The sequence below is a fragment of the Apodemus sylvaticus genome, chromosome 7 (genome assembly GCF_947179515.1).
Source record: "Apodemus sylvaticus chromosome 7, mApoSyl1.1, whole genome shotgun sequence".
Taxonomy (NCBI): Eukaryota; Metazoa; Chordata; class Mammalia; order Rodentia; family Muridae; genus Apodemus; species Apodemus sylvaticus.
In genome coordinates this window covers 126,826,855-126,846,202 of record NC_067478.1, presented here as the reverse complement: position 1 = coordinate 126,846,202, position 19,348 = coordinate 126,826,855, and the positions used below count along the sequence as shown (strand labels likewise).

The following is a 19,348-nucleotide window of genomic DNA, read 5'->3' as shown; positions in this document are numbered from 1 at the left end:
ATTTTTAAAAGTGTTTTGATTTTGGAAAGCAAGAGAAAAACAAAGGAAGTGAAATTTGACCCTTAGGGGAATATCTACAGTCAAGAGGGAAGTAATTTCTGGATGGGAGTCAAACCTCTGTTTTGGTCTTTACTGAGAGATGATTTCCAAAGTCTCACACAGTGACATGAGCTCATGAAAAGAGCTATAAGTAAGAAGTGTATTGTGAATTCATAAGACAAAGTCTGTTCCTAAGGTGGAGTGCTTCTGGTATTAGTTGATAAACTGGACAATAAATTATATCAAGCTCTAGCTACTGAGGCATCCTTAGCACAAACGTGGCACACAGGAAATCATCTCATCTACAATCCTTAAACCTACAATATTTTGAGCACTTACACGATTCTGCAACTGGAAACTTCCAGTCTGTGAAACTTGCCTCTGCACGTATTAAAAATATTGCCTGAAAGAACTTTTAAGCTATGTATAGCAAATATATAAGCCAGAAAGGAATTTCTTGATTTGAGCTAGGTCCTATCCCTGCAATCTTGCATGTTTTAGATTATCTGTTAGAATACAAGGTATCTTTTTTAACCAGAATATTCTACAATCTAAAGACTCAGGCCTTTCTAGATAAAGAATGCTCAGGCTGCACTATCAATTACCGTTCTGAGATGAAGTCTGAGCAACTTTTCTAATTAGCCTCTGTGGAAGAGAAAGATGTGCAGCTGGGAGAGAAGTTAACAGCAAGGATTCTTCACAGAAGCACAGAGAGATTTCATGTATTCCCGACCTAGCTCGTGTTCTGAAGGCACCATATGGAAGGGTAACTACAAAAGAGAAAATGGAGTAAGTCTCATGTATTTTTATTATCACTACTCAGGGGTCTCAGTAATGAGGATTAGCAGAACTATAAAGTGTATCTTTCATCACTTTAACACACCATCTCTCTGACAAAGTCTGTCAGCAATGGGGCTATTGGTGAATATTTCAGTCCTGCCTGTAACACAATAAGCTACATCAGCAAGCATGGAGACAATGCTTCTTCACACTGCATGGACACTGGAGAGACTGAGAGTTTATTTTACTTTTCAGATACTGACACACTACACATTAGGAAAATCGTTCAGTTGAATGACTAACTTGTATGAACCAGATGGAGCGGAACGGCAGCCTAGGCCAAGAGTCACCTGTCTGTCACACACATCAGTATTTCAAACTCAAGGATACTTGCATAGAACACTCAAGGGATTACATCAACCCCCAAAGCCATCCTCACATTCATCAAGCTATAGGCATTTATTTGGGTGCATATTGTAGCTTTCAGAGTATGGATATGAAAGTTCCAACACATCTCAATGATTCTGAACAGGTAATGTTCATCATGTTGCCAATAGTATCATAGTTTGGGACGTGACTCTTCCATCACCAGCAATGCTCTCCTCTGTCCAGCACACATTCCGTGCACTCCAGAGCACACATCTTCATCTTTGTAGTGCTCCTGCATGCTTCATCTGTAGGATACTTACTTTGGGGGAAAGCACCCTTGGCCTCTCTCTCATATATCATCAAGGTTTCCTTACATATATAATTAACATGAAGAAAAAATTCTAAAAGGTTACAATTGCAAGCACAAGTGCAACATAAACCAGCATGTTTTATGTCTTTTTTCAGGAAAAGAAACTCAACAAATAATGACACATGATCAGAAAGCAGAGCTGAATTTCATACCCATGTCCTACTAAGCTCTAAGTCACCAGTAAGCATCTGTGGGTTTAGCTCGAAAACAATTGGGAGGCAAGAGTGCTCTGGTCTACATTAAAATAAAAGGGAAAGTTGGGATTCCTTTGTGTAGCAGCAGTGGAGAAAGATACTGGATCTCTACTGTCAAGTTGATCTTTGAGAGCAAACCAGCTTCCCTTCAGGGGTCCTGATCTAACAAGATGCAAGAGGTTGGTGACAAAGGGCTTCAGCAGAAAGCCTTGTAGAAAGGCTACTGGTGCATTATAAAAGGCTACCTTTTGTCTCAGAAAATGGTTACCAAAGACAGCAATGTTATTAGTATACTAAAAGTCACCAGGCTCCACCACGACCAAGGGGTTTAGAAATACCTCACTGCACTGTACAGGGACTAGAATCAGGAGGAAAGAAAAAGATAAAGCCAAACTTTCATCGGTTTCCTATCATGTCATAATCTTTATGAGATTCTTTCCACCAATTGCCTTCAGTTTACTGGTGTTATTTCTGGATGCATCTGTCTGTCAACTGTTACTCTCTACTTGTTAGTTCTATCCAGTATCTTCTTTCATTTAAAAGCACAGATCACAGATGCACAGCATTGTGCGTACTCTGCTTATTTTCTCTAGAAATTCTGATGTAATGCAGAATGAACTGAGACTATAGGCTATAACATGCAAACTCTTTAGCCATTTGAGTGACTATGAACTAGAGAAAACATTAAAGAAGTCAGTTTGATAACAAGGGCACATGGAGAGGTTCTGGGGAGAAAGGCTTTTTGTGATTATAAATATTCATAGGAATTTTATGTTGGAATTATTGAAATAAGTTATAATAGAAGAAGTGGCTGATATAGAGCCCTTTGTTGATAACATAATAATGGAGAGTAAATACCTCCCTGCTCTATTAGGTTTATAATTCAAATTCAGTGGAATTCATAGGAAAGGCTATGGCTGAATGTCATAGAAGGAAACCTGGTAAATCCCATTCCTGTTAATGATGATGGCTTGCTTTCAAACTCTGTGATCTGGGGCTGGAGAGATGGCTCAGTGGTTAGAAGCACTTTCTGCTCTTCCAGAGAACCCAATTTGAATTCCCATTAATAACTCAGTACCCTCTGCAACTCCAGTTCAAGGCTATCTACCGCCCTTTTCTGACCTTCATGGGTAAAAGGCATACACGTAGTACACATACACACATGTGGACAAAACATTCATATAAATAAATAAATCTTTTTTAAAAAGCAGACTTTGTGGTCTAAGAATCGAGTACATTAGTGTTTGTTTCCTGTTTCCACTAAAAAAAGGTATAGAAGGCACGGTTTCCCAATTCAGATTTGCAAACAATGACTTTATCATTTGTACAAGAGTGTCTGAGGCCCAAACTTTCCCATCATTAAAATGCTTGGAGGCATTTCAGATGGGCTGGCTGTATGTTATACCACACCTTTACAATTCACCCACAATGGTCACTACAATGTCACCATACAGATAGGAAGAGAAAGATATGCACATGTGATTTATTAACACCTGTGTTTTAATGGAAATTCTATAAAAGTCCAAAGATAGGTTTACATGACTTTTAAAAAAAGGGTTGTTCATCTGTGGTTCACAAGTCAAATCTAGCCTGCAACAAATTATTTACCTACAGGCTTATCGACTTGTTTCTCTTTGCTTGGAAGCCAGAGAAGACATTTAATATTTGGGATGGACTGCTTATGGCAGAATCAGTGTTCGACTTACACTTGGCATACTTTACAGACTTCATATACACTATTGCTTCAAATACTATCATTTTAGAAAACAAATAAAATATAGTTATGATAAAACAAAGACTGATTTTCTTGAAATGTTTAGGACCAGCAAAACAATCACACATAAAAACAGTATATTTAAAAAAACAAAAAATAAATGAAAAATTTAAATTACATTTTTAAAGTAATGATTTCAAGGTTTCCCAGAGACTATCAGGCAATAAGGAACAGATCTTAACATGGCTACAGCAGATTTCTGACTTCCAAATTTTGGGCATGCCGAATTGAGCTCAGGATCAACTGCTAGAGAGAGCAGACTCTGTTGAAAATCACTTCTTATCCAAAAAAAAAGCAAGCATATTTTAAAAGTAAGAAAACAGCCAACAAACAGAATGGCTATGATGTAAATATTTGTGTTTCTCTTTCCATCATGGGAGCTACATAGTCTGCTGGTGAAAAACTTGAGACACATAGATGTTTCTTTTAGTGGCTGGTCCCTCATATCTGTGTCAGATAAAATTATAGCACTTATTATGTGTTACCATGGATACCATGAAGATACTGCCATCCACTAATACTATTAGAGGAAGACAACGTAGTTTTCAGGGACGAGTCCTGTTCTGCCTTCATAAGTTGCCTTTAGCCACCCTGGCTCCACCGATGGGTGTACTGGTCAGAGAAAGAAACAAATAAATGTTACTCTTATGACACTGGCTTCAGATAATTACTGCAAACTAAACAATCAGCTAAGAATCTATGCATTCATATTATTATTGCCCCCCTAAAGCTGGAAAGTTCTTTGTACTCACACAATCAATTGGACAAACTATATTCATCTGAAATAGCCCCCATCTGTATGCCTTTGTAAACACAATGTGCTTACTGGGCTCATCTTATAAGACTCATTATGTAGCCCTGGCTGTCCTCAGACTAGTGCTCCTGATTGCCAACTTCAGGAGTGCACTGCCCTGTCTGCCGTGTGAGTAAAGTCTCCCATGACGGAGGCTGGGATCTAGAAAGATGTGTTCACTGAGACGGATCTGAGAACCTGAGTTGGGATGGAATCTGAGCCCCGTCCAAACTGTGCCACCATGCCTTTATGCTCTGCCAAAAGAGTCATTTCAGGAAAGCACAGATACTTACCATTGCAAAAGATGGCCCCCTGGGGGAAGGACAGCTCGTGACTGTGCTCTGCCTTGCAGGAGTACATGGCTTTGGCTTGGCTGAAAGAGCAAAGCAGTTTATAAAAACAACATTCGATTCAAATATAACTAAAACTACGTTTTAAAACTAATTTATTTAATGACTTTATATCACGAAAGCAGCTTCTGCTTCCTCCCTCCTCCCTTTTCCCTCTCTCACCTTACCCCACCCCAGTCCTTTTGTCTCCTCAGAAAAGGGGAGGGCATTCTCAATATGCAACCTGGCATGCCAAGTTGCTAAAACTACTCTTAATTAATGTTAGCATAAAGAATGTAACAAAGACAAGTACAAACGGGTCCACATCATTGTATTCTTCATAAACTGTGTGTGATCCTGCTGTGATCAGATCATACCGTGTGCATCACTGACACGTTGGAAATGTTTCTTCTGTTTCTATACAACACATCCTAAGGAGGCAACACCACTGGTAACCAACAGCCTAGGCTGATTCTAAATATATTTTGTGATCTGGCTGGGCAGTGGTGGTGCATGCCTTTATTTCTGCACCCAGGAGACAGAGGCAGGCAGATCTCTGTGAGATCGAGACCAGCATGGACAACTGAGCTAGTTCCCTGATGGCCAAAGCTACAAAGAGAAAATCCAGTCTTGAAAAATGACAACAACAAAAGGATGCTGTGGTTTGTTAGAAAGCTGCTGGTTATGCTGCTTTTGGTGTGGTTTTGTTTTTGCTTTTGTTGTAGTTCTGGTTTTTACCCCACTTTAATTTTCAGGTTACCTTATACTCAGAAGATACAGTAAATGCATTGAGTATGTGTAATATTAGAAGAATAACGGTGGAGGTTGTTGATGAACTGCCAGCATCTGTGACCTCATTGGGTGACGGTGGACGCCAGTGGATTAAAAGTAACACTTCTTAAAAGTAACAAGAGCAAACTTGCACAGCCAGCACCAAATGCTCTGTGCAGGCAGAGCCTATGTCTTCCAGCCAGAATTGGGCCTTTTGTATGAAGTCTGGTTTCGAAACGCCAGAGTCAACACTAAAGCTCTGTCAACCAGTGCTGGTCAAGGAGGAAGTCACCAGACAAGTTGCCACATTCTCCTCTGCCACATTCAGTTATATACCAAAAGAATGGCCACATCCCTGACTCCATCCTCCATGTCTTCTACCAGCAATGCCAAAGACAAGGACGTTTCTGGCTTTATTGACTTCATGGCTTCCCTGGCACCCTACAACCTCTCAGCTTCCTGTTCTGGTCACAGCTATCTTATTATCTACAGAGCAAGTGGAGGGCAATCCCACAGTCATCAGAACCTTCAATGGTGTTCTGGTGATCTTGTCGTTCTTCACAACTTCTACTACTATAGGCTAGGCTTTCTGCCTGCCACTCTCCGTTGATCTTTGCCTGGCTCAAAGTGAAAACGCTTTCCCGAGACCACTGCTGCTCTTCCCTTTTCACTCTGTACGCTCTGGCAGCTCCCTGTATGCAGAGCCACTACTGGCTACAGGTTTCTCTACTCCATAGAACCCCATTCTCTCTTCTCCCAGCACCTGTTTGCAACTATCTCACCTTAGCCTCGGATGCTATGCATCCTTGTCTTCCTACCTATGACTTGTGTTCTCCAAGCATGTGACCATGTTGATCACAGCCCTGAAAAGTCCTGCTAAGAAGTTTTGGGTCCTCTTGAATCTCAAACATTCCAACCAAGAATGGTCAACTCTCCCTTCCTCCCTTCCTCGGTCTCTGAAAAGCCACTGAGTGATTTATGGATTTTTGTGGCAGCCAGAACCCCCATGGTTCTTAGAGGTGAAGACGTTCTTTAGTTAGTTTGTTCATTCATTCATTTGTTTGTTGTTTGGCACAAGGACATTCACTAAAATGATGTCTTGACATGCCCTGCTTCTGCTCACTCTGTTAGCTCTCTGTGTCCACAACAGGGGTCTCTCTGGGTTCCTTAGAAGGAACACCAAGCAGGCATGGGGGAGATACATCAGGGAAAGGGTCTCATGTGGAATTCAGTTTCATTCAACAGAACATAAGAACACCAGAAGAGTCTGATGTGTTTCAAGTTCAGAAACACAATCATTAGCAGCTTGAATATTTCATACAACTAACTTCAATAATTACAACAATAATAATTATTATTGAAGTAGAGATTGCCTCCAAGGCATCAGCCATATATTTCAGATTTGTTGTATATATTCCCAGACATTTTGGTAAGGTCAGAATTATGATCTTCATTTTAGATGGGAAACAAAGACATCTGAAATACATAACTATGCAGCACTACAAATGATGACCCAAAAGTTTGAATGAAAGTCCATCTAACCCTGAGAGTAATGTGTGGCCTACAGTGTATAGGTCTCAGTCAAAGTTAACAACACAGTCCATAATAGGTATTTGGATTGGTTGACAAAGGAAGCCTAGAAATCTCTGTGAAGTTGATTTCAGCTTTAGAATGAATGTACAGAATTATTGCAAATGCAGAGGCTTCTCATTAAACATCTAAGTGTGTCTTTATCATAGGACAGTCCTCTGATTCCACTAACAGCTTGCTTTACTAATGCTCATGGGTTATCTTTATAATTATAGTCCTGGCCAACCTCTGTATCCTTAGGCTCCTCCTCAAACACATATTCAACCAACCACATGGAAGGATTCAGAAAAAAAATGTATCTGACTTGAACACATACAGATATTTTTCCTGTAAGCATTTCCTAGTCAAAACAGATATAATATATGTTTACAAAGCATGTGTATATTAGGTATTTAAATATTCTAGGGATGGCTATATCAAGGCAGATATAAGTAGGTATTATTGAAATCCCACACATGGTACATGAAAGGTCAAACAGCCATGAATTTTGTGCACTGGAGGAAAAATCTTAGAACCAATCTTTTTATGGAAAGAGACAGAGGCTTGCTGTTCAGTTTTTATTTAACATGAAGACTACTTAACACTTCATAATAGAAAGGCTCCATCTAGTGGAGCAATTCCACTACTGGTTCTTAACCTTCCAAATACTTCGATACAATTCTTTATGCTGTGGTAACCCCCAAACATAAAATTATTACACTGCTACTTCATGACTTCAATTTTGCTACTTTTATGAATCATAATGCGAATATCTGATATGCAGAATATCTGATATGTGACCCTTGTTGAAGGGGTTGCCATTCACAGGTTGAGAGCCTCTGCAGGCCAGACAGGTAGAAAAGTACAAGGTTAAGTCTCTACACTGAGGCCTGAAAGCAACAACAACCTCAAAGAAGTGAAAATGATGTTTGCTGTGGCTTGGTGTCTCAGTATCCTGTGCCTTCTCTGGAAGGAAGCAGGTGATACCTAGACAGATGTGTGCAAGCATTCTGGGATGGAATCCATGCAGTGCAGCAATTATCCTACAAAAGTAGCATTGTGATTCCACATAGGAATTCAAACCAGACAAACCCAAAACCAACATGCAAATTGTATTTCAGGCTTTGGCCAAGAAGGTCATTGTCACCCCAAATAATTATCATGTGCCTACAACCATCCAGGCAGAAAGCACCCTAAGGGGAACACTTGCGTTCCTTTTTGTTGTCAAACTATTGAAACAATGGGATCCCAAGGAATTGGAATTCCTCTACACAACTTTTACAGGAGATTGGAAAAGCAGAAGTCTGGTATCCCCAGAGGGGCCCTTCTCCTCTTGGGAGAAATTGTACACAGTTCTGACAACTTAGTAGACCAGTGACTATCTGTAAGAGATAGTCAATGATGGGGTAGGCCATTCCTTGACCAGGACTGATATATATATATATATATATATATATATCTTGCCCTCTCTTTAAACACAAATCTTTTATCACAACCCAAAGAGGGTCTTGTTGGGGGATGTCACCAGGCCTCTTTGTTTGTACCTCTTCCCAAATGTGTCCACATTGACTAAATCTCATCTTTCTGCTTTTCTCTATTGCCTGTCTCTTTAATTAGCCAACTGAGAACTGGTGGACAAGCCTGGCCTATTATGCTAAAGCTCTGTGGAATGACTTGCAAGAGCATGACCTTTGACTCTAAAAGTGATGATGATATCATAGGATTGTGTGTTTAAGATAGGCTTGTTGGAAGTTCACACACTTTTGTAAAATTGACTAAAAAAAAAAAACAACCAATAAAAGCATGAGTATAATCAAAAATTAAGGCAAAGAACCTTTGGTTGAGTCACTTCCAGAAGACACATACACATACACACACACACACACACACACACACACACACACACACACATACACATACACACACACATGCACATACACAGCAGCTATCCAGTTGTGGAAGCTCAGAATTGCCCTAGTACATCTGCAAGGATCAGGAGGTGAGGGCAGATTTGTTCTATAAGCAAGCTCATTATTTATATGCTTATATGGAATACCTCTTCTAATAAGAAAACTTTGGGAAACTGACTACTCTCAAGCAATTCTATTATTCAAGTTAAAACCAAAGTACTCTGCAGATTAGAAGAATCTGGAGAGACAGAGGAAACTGGACATTGAAACAGAAGTCCCACGGAACAGACCCACAAGACTGGAAACAGAGCCAAGTACTGTCCAGAAGAAACAGAGGCTCCTTGACTATTTGGCTCTGCAATACTGCACTAAATTATGCAGCATTTTCTGGAAGATTCTTTCAGAGCAGCAATAACTTTTAAAAATCAAAAATATGTTGTTTACAATTGACTCCAAAATTACTATCATTAGATACATACTAAGAGGCAAGTTACAGTCATTTCCATTCTGAGAAAATTTGTTAGCAATCCTTTTGGAGAAGAGTGGGAGCAGGACCTCATGTATCCCAGGCTGGCCTGAAACTTTTCATGTAGCCAAGGATGATCCTCAACTTCTGATCCTCATGACCTTACCTCCTGTGCCCTAGGATTATAGGTGTGCACTACCACATCTAGTTTATGGTGGGCTGGATCAAACCAGGGCCTGTGTATGACAGACAAGTACTCCTCAACTGGGCTACAGTACAGTTAGAATTCTTTTCCAAGGATTTTAGAAGAAAGGCCTCATGGTAACAATCTGATACAATGCTGTTTGCAGACACACTGTTCCTGGTGAAGGCCACTGGACACTGGCTTATTTCATTACCTGAAAAACTGAGGTTGTACCTGTCACAAATTGTGTTGTGTCAACACAATGCAGTGCCCCCTCAGCCCGCACCATTTAATTCAGTTAATGTGTTAATGCTTTTGAGAACGTACCGTCCAGAAGAAACTGGCTTGAGTGACCCAGCATTTTCAAACAGTTGAGCCTTTGCTGCCACTCTGAAAAATAATTTTAAATGTATTGAGTAATATTTTAAAAACAATATTTAGAGAATTACAATATTTTCATATTTTATGAAGCCAATCAGAAAAAAAGGCATTCTGTTCAATGGGATATTTAGGATTATTTGTTTGTTTTTCAAACAAAACAAAACAGTTACGAACTGTCATCCAAAATGGAACCACAGTGGAACTGCTTTCTCTTTCAATGTGAAAGAGTCCTAGCTCACAGAGCCTGAGACTATAATAGACCTACAGCTTGCTCCCTGGGCTCTTACAGTCCTCATCTTTTTTACCTCTGAAAACCGAGGTCACAGCAGAGAGAACATGCTCTCCCACTCAGCTCCCAGCAGGAAGCGCGCTACTGGCCTCTATGAATCAGCAAGGAAGACTCACAGTTGACATGACTGGAGGAGCTGTTGTTCTTTCTGACTGCAGAGGGAGGTTATTTCCTCTGTTTGTAAGGTGGACGCTTTGCTATAATGCAAATAAGAATATAAAAAAAACTCTAAAAAATGTCTACTAAATGGATGTGCTGGTTTGCATCCTGAGAGTGAGAGTGTTTGTTGGAGAGTGGGGAGGGCAAGATGGAACTTCAGTGCTGGCTACAGAACAATGGGAGGTGCAGTTAAAGCTAAAGCTTGCCTGGTAAATTCACACACAGGAATTTGAATTCCATGAATGAGGCTCTAAATTTGCCTTTAAATAGCCTTCTTTATAATCATCCTAATTAAGTCATTAAATTATTATTAATTAAACAACTTTTTGCATGCCTGGAGAGGTCACAGGGCAACTTTTAGGAGCTGGTTCTCTCCTTCTACCAGGTTTGCCGTGGGGTGGAATTCAGGTCCTGAAGGCTTGGTGGCAAGCCCCTTATCCACTGAGCCACCTCACAGGTCCCAACCTTCAATTAGTACTCTTCACCGAACTGTAACATAATTCTAACGACCACTTCCTATCTAACCTAGAAGACACTGCCCCCCAAAAACTCCCCAGAACATTTTCTGTCTCCTAAAGCATAAAGTATATATTCTATCATCTCCCCTGACTATTCACCTAAATTTTAATTTCTTTTAATAGCTTTAACTGAGCTCTAAGAAAACAGGCTTGCAAATAGATTTCTCTAGCTGGACTTCTGGAGACTGGCAGGGATGCTGGACACACTCTGCAGTTAAAGATTCAGAAAGACAATGGTGGGTGGAACGATTCATGAGACCATTCCTATGGAGATGAGCTTAGAGAGTAAAATGCCTTTCTAAACCTTCAACAAATAATGAAAATGTCAGGAGGACCCGTATATGACAGATGAATACTGCACAGGAGACCACACATGTGAAGACATCCAGTGAGGGCTCACAGACACTGGAAATGCTCAGCAACTGCCAGGAACACCGAAGCAGAGGAAGAAGAGCTTCCTCATTGGATTTTTTCTACATTCTTTGTTTACATTGCAAATGATTTCCCCTTTCCCAGTTCCCCCACCCCATAAGTCCCATAAGCCCTCTTCCCTCCGCCCATTCCCCAATCAACCCTCTCCCACTTCTCTGTCCTAGTATTCTCCTACAATGCTGCATCAAGCCTTTCCAGGACCAGGGCCCTCTCCTTCCTTCTTCTTGGGAATGATTTGATATGTGAGTTGTGTCTTGGATGTTCAGAGCTTCTGGACTAATATCCACTTATCAGTGACTGCACTCCATGTGTGTTCTTTTGTGAATGAGTTACCTCACTTAGGATGATTTTTTTTCCAGTTCCAAGCACTTGCCTAAGAGTTTCATGAATTCATTGTTTTTAATTGCTGAGTAGTATTCCTTTGTGTAAATATACCACATTTTCTGTATCCATTCTTCCATTGAGGGACATCTGGGTTCTTTTCAGCTTCTGGCTATTATAAATAAGGCTGCTATGAACGTAGTAGAGCATGTGTCCTTATTGCATGCTGGGGAATCCTCTGGGTATATGCCCAGGAGTGGTATAGCAGAATCTTCTGGAAGTGTCATGCCCCGTTTTCTGAGGAACCACCAGACTGATTTCCAGACTAGTTGTACCACCTTGTAATCCCACCAGCAGTGGTGAGTGTTCCTCTTTTTCCACATCTTCCCCAGCACCTGCTGTCTCCTGAAATTTTAACCTTAGCCATTCTGACTGGTGTGAGGTGAAATCTCAGAGTTGTTTTGATTTGCATTTCTCTAATGACTAATGATGTTGAACATTTCTTAAGGTGCTTCTCAGGCATTCAAAATTCTTCAGGTGAAAATTCTTTGTTTAGCTCTGTACCCAATTTTTAATAGGGTTATTTGGCTCTCTGGAGTCTAACTTCTTGAGTTCTTTGTATATATTGGATATTAGCCTTCTGTAGGATGTAGGGTTGGTGAAGATCTTTTCCCAATTTGTTGGTTGCCATTTTGTCTGATTGACAGTGTCCTTTGCCTTATAGAAACTTGCTAATTTTATGAGGTCCTATTTGTCAAGTCTTGATCTTTACCTGTTTCTTCAGGCTCTCATTCATCTCTCCTTACCTATTTCTGCCCAATGTTCTACAAGCTTTATTCTCTGGGCACTGTGTTGAAAAGAAGTGCCCTCTTCTGATTGTCTTTGTGACCCTCTTTGTCTCTCAACTTGTGGAGGTAGAAAACCCTCACATGTGGGAAGAAATCATGTTGGGGGAGCTCAAAGTTTTAACAGAAAGATTCCTAGCTTTAAGTGGCATAACCACTTTTATACACACACAGACACACATATGTGCATGCACATTCTACATTAAGTCATGACTCTGAATGTAGACTAGCCTTTGAAGCAATAGCCCATGAGATTAGTGATACCCTAAGCTTACAGTAACTTTTGCATTCCTTACTGAAGTAGACAGAGTCTTACAGAAGATACCAGCTCTATAGATGAGCTATTTAACTATACAACTCCCAAATTCTTTTACTACGGACTACTACCCCTCTGTGCCATTAGGAGACACAGTGAATACAAACTCAATCTAACTTACACTGAGCCGGGCCGCTGGTAGCCATTGCTGGAGGCGGTGTCTAGCCTTAATCTCCTGCACATTTTTGGAGGCAGCTCTGGGTTTGGTGTGGCTTTGGGCGACTCTTTGGAGCCTATAGAAGTTAAGCTTTGAATGGATCCACTGTAGCTCTTGTTTCCTACAAAGAAAGCCCAAGAAAACAGGCAAGGTGCCATTAGCCAAAATAATAGCAAAAGCACAGCACAGCACATAACAAAAGACAGCATTTTCCTCAAGAAACAGGAAGGCACAGAATGTGCTTAGGGTACAGAGGTCCATCACTTAGGGAGATCAAAATCTACAGCAATTACAAGACCTCCCCCTACAAAGATGGGAAGGTGCAGGGTGGGAAATGTCACAGCACTGAGAAGTTAGAAAACCCAATTGATCTAGCATTGGAGGGGAATATAAGGACAGAGAAAAAAAGGAGGGAGGTGATTGGAGAATGGATGGAGAGAAGAAGATTTATGGGCCATATGGGGAGGGGGAATCCGGGAAAGGGGAAATCATTTGGAATGTAAACAAAGAATATAGAAAATAAAAATATTAAAAAAAAAAGAACACAGCAGGCAAGCTCAGATTTGCCCATTGACCTTGTCCCTGATTAGGCACCCTGAACGGGCCAGTCAGCCACACTGGGATGTGTCATCCAGCATGGGCTTCTGACTCGCTCACCTTCAGCTGCAGAGATGGATCTGAGAGAGGAAGAAGCAGAGGATCTTTTCAGTCCAGAGAGCCCATAGGGCCCTTTTTTGACTAGGTCTATGGGGGGAGAGACATCCCCAGGGCTGGTGACGGAGGCCACACTCTGGCAATCTGACTCCACGTCTGTTTTGGTTGCATCTTCTCTAGAACTTGATTCTGGACTAGTTGTCCAGAGACCCAGGCTTTTCTGTCCATTAGAAGATGATGGGGCTGCGATCCAGGGAATTCCTCCTGACTTCTCCCTGGGCTGACAGGAAGTAGATTTTGTGGTGCTGTTTTGTTCAGAGGAGTGGGAGGAGAGTGACTCTATGCTACCCATGGGTGTGCTGTCTGGGCTGCTGCTGTAAGAGTCACCTGAGGAGGAGACAGAAAAAAAGCAACAGTGACTAGGGGTCATTAACACGAAACAGCACCACCAAAGCCCCCGTGCAGTCTGTCTGTCACGCCTTCATGTTCATCTGACCCCAAAGGCTTGGTGAGCCTTTACCTGGCATGGTAGACTATTCCTCAGTCCTAGAGAAAGGCTTTAAAGTCTTCCTCTGATGGTGGTTAATGTGACTTTCCATACATTCTCTAGGATGATTTCTTTTATGCATCGCTGTGAGCTAACTGCCCCTTAAATGTGAATCTTTGAAGCATTTTTGGACTCACTTAAAGTTGAACAAAAATTGCCTGTGACACAGGACTCAGAAGTAAGAGAAATAGGCTCCCTTCATGACATTGTGTAGTTTTTTAAAATCAAAGGAAAAGACATATTTCTATTAGAGACCTATTTTTGCCTTCTTTTATTTTCCTGATCACAGGTGGCTTTGAGTTACCAGGCACCAGGCCTGCCATTCAAAGGCACTATTGAATTTCACCATCAAATAACAAGCTGCTCCGAGCTTAGGAGGGAAAGATGACTTTTCCTTCTCCTACAATCAGGATAGCAGCACAAGAGACTGGCCCCTGAACTGGGATAAACTCAAGGGTACAATGTTTGTCTAGTCCGCCATTTAACTAGGTTTATTGTTTATTGTTTCTAAAAGTATCAAAAGTCAGAGACATTACACCAAATCTTGTAAATATATCTAAATCAAAGTTTACTAGACAATTTCCTATTTAATATGAAGCACAGGGAAACACTGGGGGCCTGGCAGAAAAGTATCAAATGAGAATCTCCATTGTTTAATGCCTGTCGTAGGCTCAAGCAGTGGTCCACCGCACCGGGAGGCTTAGCTCAGAATAAGCTAGTGATTTCCTACCTGCTGTTGGCTTTCTTTTTATTTCCTTATGCTCTTTGGGACAGTCTGACATCCAAGAGCTGATTCTTAAGAACATAATGTGAAAGAAAGCTGGAAAACATCTTTTCAGCCTGACATCCTCTAGCTTCTTATCTGCTGCTCTGACAACAGGACAAAACCTGCCACAAGTAGCACCCAGTGTCCTTAATCACAGCCACAGAACAAGAGCAGTGAGCAAACTATTTCTTTTTCCCTTTGTAGCAATAATAAATTTGCTTGTCCAAGGAACCTTACCATGAACCAGACAGGGACTGTCTCAGTTCTAGAAGAGGGGTGCTAGGGAATAAAAGCACCCAGAAGAACACCTATTTATTCCTAATTACCAAAGAAGTGAAGTCAGAGTAAGTGGCAGAATGAGAAAAGCCCCTCCCTGCACGCTTACTGTCCGGCTCTGCCAGGCACGGCGTGTACCTCCCTCTGGGCTTCCGGGAGCCCGTGGACAGGCAGATGGCGCGGGTCCTTCGGGATCCAGATCGAGACTGAGGCTGAGGAAGAGGAATGTTTGGGTCTGGGGCAGTATGAAAAATCTGCAGAGGAGAAAAATGGACTGAGGTCAAGAAAGATGAACTATCCAGTGCATCCATACACTAGCCGCTTCAGTGACTCTGAAAAGCATCCTAGCGGTGCAGGAGAGGCATGACCTAAAAACTGTTCTTTCTTTTGTATCTACTGAATAACCTCTCTGGGCTTTTATCTTTGCTGTTCTCCTTAGCTTGTGGTGAAAATGAGATCTGATATCTTTAAGGAACCCATCAAATATGAGCAAATGTCTACACTGAGGACCTCCACTTGTTCATAACACACAGTTCTTTCCTTTTTGCTTTCATTTCAGGAAAGTATAACCAGAGGGAAGCTTGGTTCTATGTGCCTTCCCATGGAGTCTCCTTGCAGTGCAGGGGAAGGTCCTGAGATGCTGAAGGAACTGGGCTGCACCAAGACAGGGCTAGCAGTCAGAAATAGAATGAGTACAGCCTTCGGATGTGGCTATTTAACGGGACTGTGATCTTGCAACCTTATGTAATGACAAAGGACATCAGTGTGACGTCATTAGGAAGGAATGGGTTCATTCTTTTAGAACAAGCAGATCAGACATAATGGGCTGAATTTGCTAAGATTCTACCTAATCTGGCTTGCACAAGTTCTCATTTCCATAGCTACTCCAAGAACTTATAATTTTATGGGAGGCTTCAATTATCTAACACTCCGCTTTCTAAGCCTTCCCCATCCCTCATTCTGAGACAGGCTTTTGCATGTATCCCAAATGAGCTTCAAACTGAAAATCATGATTTGGATTCATATGTATGACCACGTCTGATATCATTTTTTATTAAAAATACTAGAACTACTACACAGATAAGAGTCTAATTCCAGAGCGATAAAGAGAGAAGACTAAATCACACTGAAACACAAGTAATGCTGCAGCTCCTTCCTAATCCACGCATTGAGCTGAGTACACCTCGCTAAAGCAGGCAACATTAAACAGCCACGGCTGGGCTCTGAAACACTGAAGAAAGAGTTGACAACAAGAATCAAAGTCCCCATAGAGTAATTTAAGGGACTGACAAGATGGGTGCTTTACGGAACTCTCAGATCACAAAGGGAAGCTCACAGACAATACGAGAGTGTCCCTAAGAGAGTTGGCAGTGTGAGGAGGTCCCGGCTACCTTCTCGTAGTGCTCGATCAGGATTTCCACCACTATGTTCTGAAACTTGATGTTCATCATGGCAGCCACAGTTTCTTCTTGGGCTCTCATCAGGGTTGGACCAAATATGACTCCGAGATTCGAGATGGTCATGAGATTTTGTTGGCTATGCAGTGATACTCTGAAAACAAAGAACATCAACTCTTAATGTAAAGTTTCAATAGGTATGAAATATTCTTTTTCTATCAGTATTAGTGCACAAAAATATTAAGTCATATATGCCACTAGAGGGCAGTTTCCCTGGTCAGTACTGCTTATTCCCAATGTGTATGAGTAGAAAATAGATCAAAAGGGGAGAAAGGTATTTATAAGATTAATGGCTAATTGTTTCACAGCAGGGGTCACATTGCTGTGTGGTAGAATGAGACTTATTCCCACTGGATTTGGCACCTCTTACTGAGCTTCTCTTCTCGTCTTCTCCCTAGGCTCCCTATGAAATTGACAAATGTTTAAGCACATAGAAATAATTACCTTCATCTAATAGTTCTATACTATGTATAAAAACTCATTGAGTTATCTCATGGCACAATGTGCTATGTTTAATTATGTCAACTGAAAATTTAATGGGGGTCTGGCAAGATGGTTCAGAGGGTAAAACATTTCTGATATGCAAACTTGATGACCTGAGTTAGATACCTGGGCCCCAGGATGGATGGAGAGAAGGGATTCTGGAATGGTCTTCTTTGACTGCACAGGTGCATCATGCATGCCCACGCCATCCCCCATCGTAATACAAATATGTATTTTTAATGATATAAAGAAAAATCACAGGATAACACTAGACAAATAAAAGCTAATAACTATAAAGGCAAAATTACTGAAGGATTATGTCATAGTTTTTTTTTTCCTGAATTAGATGCAATTTCCCTAGAGAAACATTAGACTCTTTGGTACTTCTGCATTGTACTTCTAGTATACCAACAATTAAGAGTAGATGAGCTGACACTATATTTTGATTCAAAGAAATTTCTTAAGAGTAGTTCTTAATAAGCTTTATATACTCGTTTTGCTTTATTTGAAAATTCTGGGGATTGAATTCAGAAGAATCCAGGCCTGGTGACACAAACCCGGTATTCTGGGCACTCAGGAGCATCAGACAAGCAAATGTGAGGTTCAAGCTCTCCCACGGAGTTATGCCACCAGCTCTAACCAAAGCAATTCATCACTACAGTGAGTCATCCCATCATACAAATAAAAAGTCATCTACCATTTATCTATCTATTCATCCATCTATCTACTTATTCATCTATCATTCATCTGTCTGTATCTATCCATCCATAGATACAGACATGTAGATGCATCTATCTATCCACCCATCTACCCATCCACCCATCCATCCATCCATCCATCCATCCACCCATCCATCCATCCATCCATCCACCCATCCATCCATCCATCCATCCATCCACCCATCTACCCATCCATCCATCCATCCATCCATCCATCCATCCATCCATCCATCCATCCATCCACCCACCCATCCATCTATCCATCCACCCATCCACCCATCCATCCATCTATGTATCTATCTATCTATCTATCTATCTATCTATCTATCCATCTATCACATCTATCATCCATCCATTTGTCTATTCATTCATCTATCTATCATTTATCTATCATCCATCCAACTATTATCATCTATCATCTACCTATGTCTATCTATCTATCTATCTATCTATCTATCTATCTATCTATCTATCTCTATTATCATCTGTCTATCATCAATCTATATCTCTTTACCTATATATCTATCAACTATGTATCATCTATTTATCATCTATCTATATTTGTCTATCATCCACTTGCCCATCATCTCAGTTACATATCTGCCTTCTTACTTACCTGATAATAAGTGAAATAAAATCTTCATGAAAAATTGTGAACCCCAAGGAATAATCTTCAGAGTCAGTATGACCTGTGGCACTTGTGGACCTTAGTCACATCTAGCACTGGCCTTTGAACTCACTATTCTTACACATTTAAAAGAACTAGCAATATTATAAAGTAACATACATTCCTTCACACATTTCCAAGTTGACATGAAATGTTTTATCACTAGTTTAATTGTCACAGTGCACCCGATTATCTGCATATTGAAGACATACATATTGACACATAGACAAACACATATCTTAAAAAACAAACTGCACACCATTTTCTAAAGCTCACTCAAGGAAATCCATTTACAATAGCAATCACATAACAGCATCATTTACTTCAAAACAGACATGAACAAGCTTATCTTAATAAGACTATCAAGTCATTAAATGAACATTGTGAGCCGCAGAATTACTTGAGAAGGTGTTTTATCAAGATGTCCAGCATCTCTCTGTTTTTCTCCGGCAATTTGTGCACCAGTGCATGAACGGCCTCCACCCTGTAGTTTTGGTCGTCTGACTCTGTTATGTAAAAAGGGTTACAGATGTAATTGTGTTCAAACCTGTGATATAAACATTAGTCATGTGAACATCACACCCAAACATACCATTCATGCCCTTAAAGCATTTCTTCACGTGTTGCTATTTACACATCTTTTTTTTTTCCAAGACAGGGTTTCTCTGTGTAGCCCTGGCTGTCCTGGAACTCACTCTGTAGTCCAGGCTGGCCTCGAACTCAGAAATCTGCCTTCCTCTGCCTCCCAGCTATTAACACATCTTTTAGGCTTGTGAGTGAGCTTGTGCATGGTTGTAATGTTAGGAAGTAGAA

The 19,348-nt window shown here is 40.8% G+C and overlaps 1 protein-coding gene across 1 annotated transcript in view; it reads right to left on the bottom strand.

The window, feature by feature from the left end:
* Nucleotides 1-867: 867 nt before the first annotated feature.
* Arhgap42 (Rho GTPase activating protein 42) overlaps nt 868-19,348 on the bottom strand; it is a 220,999-nt gene continuing 202,518 nt past the window's right edge. The window contains exons 17-24 of the mRNA XM_052189140.1: nt 18,936-19,041; nt 16,601-16,760; nt 15,319-15,463; nt 13,624-14,007; nt 12,931-13,087; nt 9,876-9,938; nt 4,613-4,692; nt 868-4,138 (exon numbers count right to left, since the gene is read on the bottom strand). Of these exons, the coding sequence (XP_052045100.1) occupies nt 4,050-4,138; nt 4,613-4,692; nt 9,876-9,938; nt 12,931-13,087; nt 13,624-14,007; nt 15,319-15,463; nt 16,601-16,760; nt 18,936-19,041 (1,184 nt within the window). The 3' untranslated portion in view covers nt 868-4,049. The remainder of the gene's footprint in view (nt 4,139-4,612; nt 4,693-9,875; nt 9,939-12,930; nt 13,088-13,623; nt 14,008-15,318; nt 15,464-16,600; nt 16,761-18,935; nt 19,042-19,348) is intronic.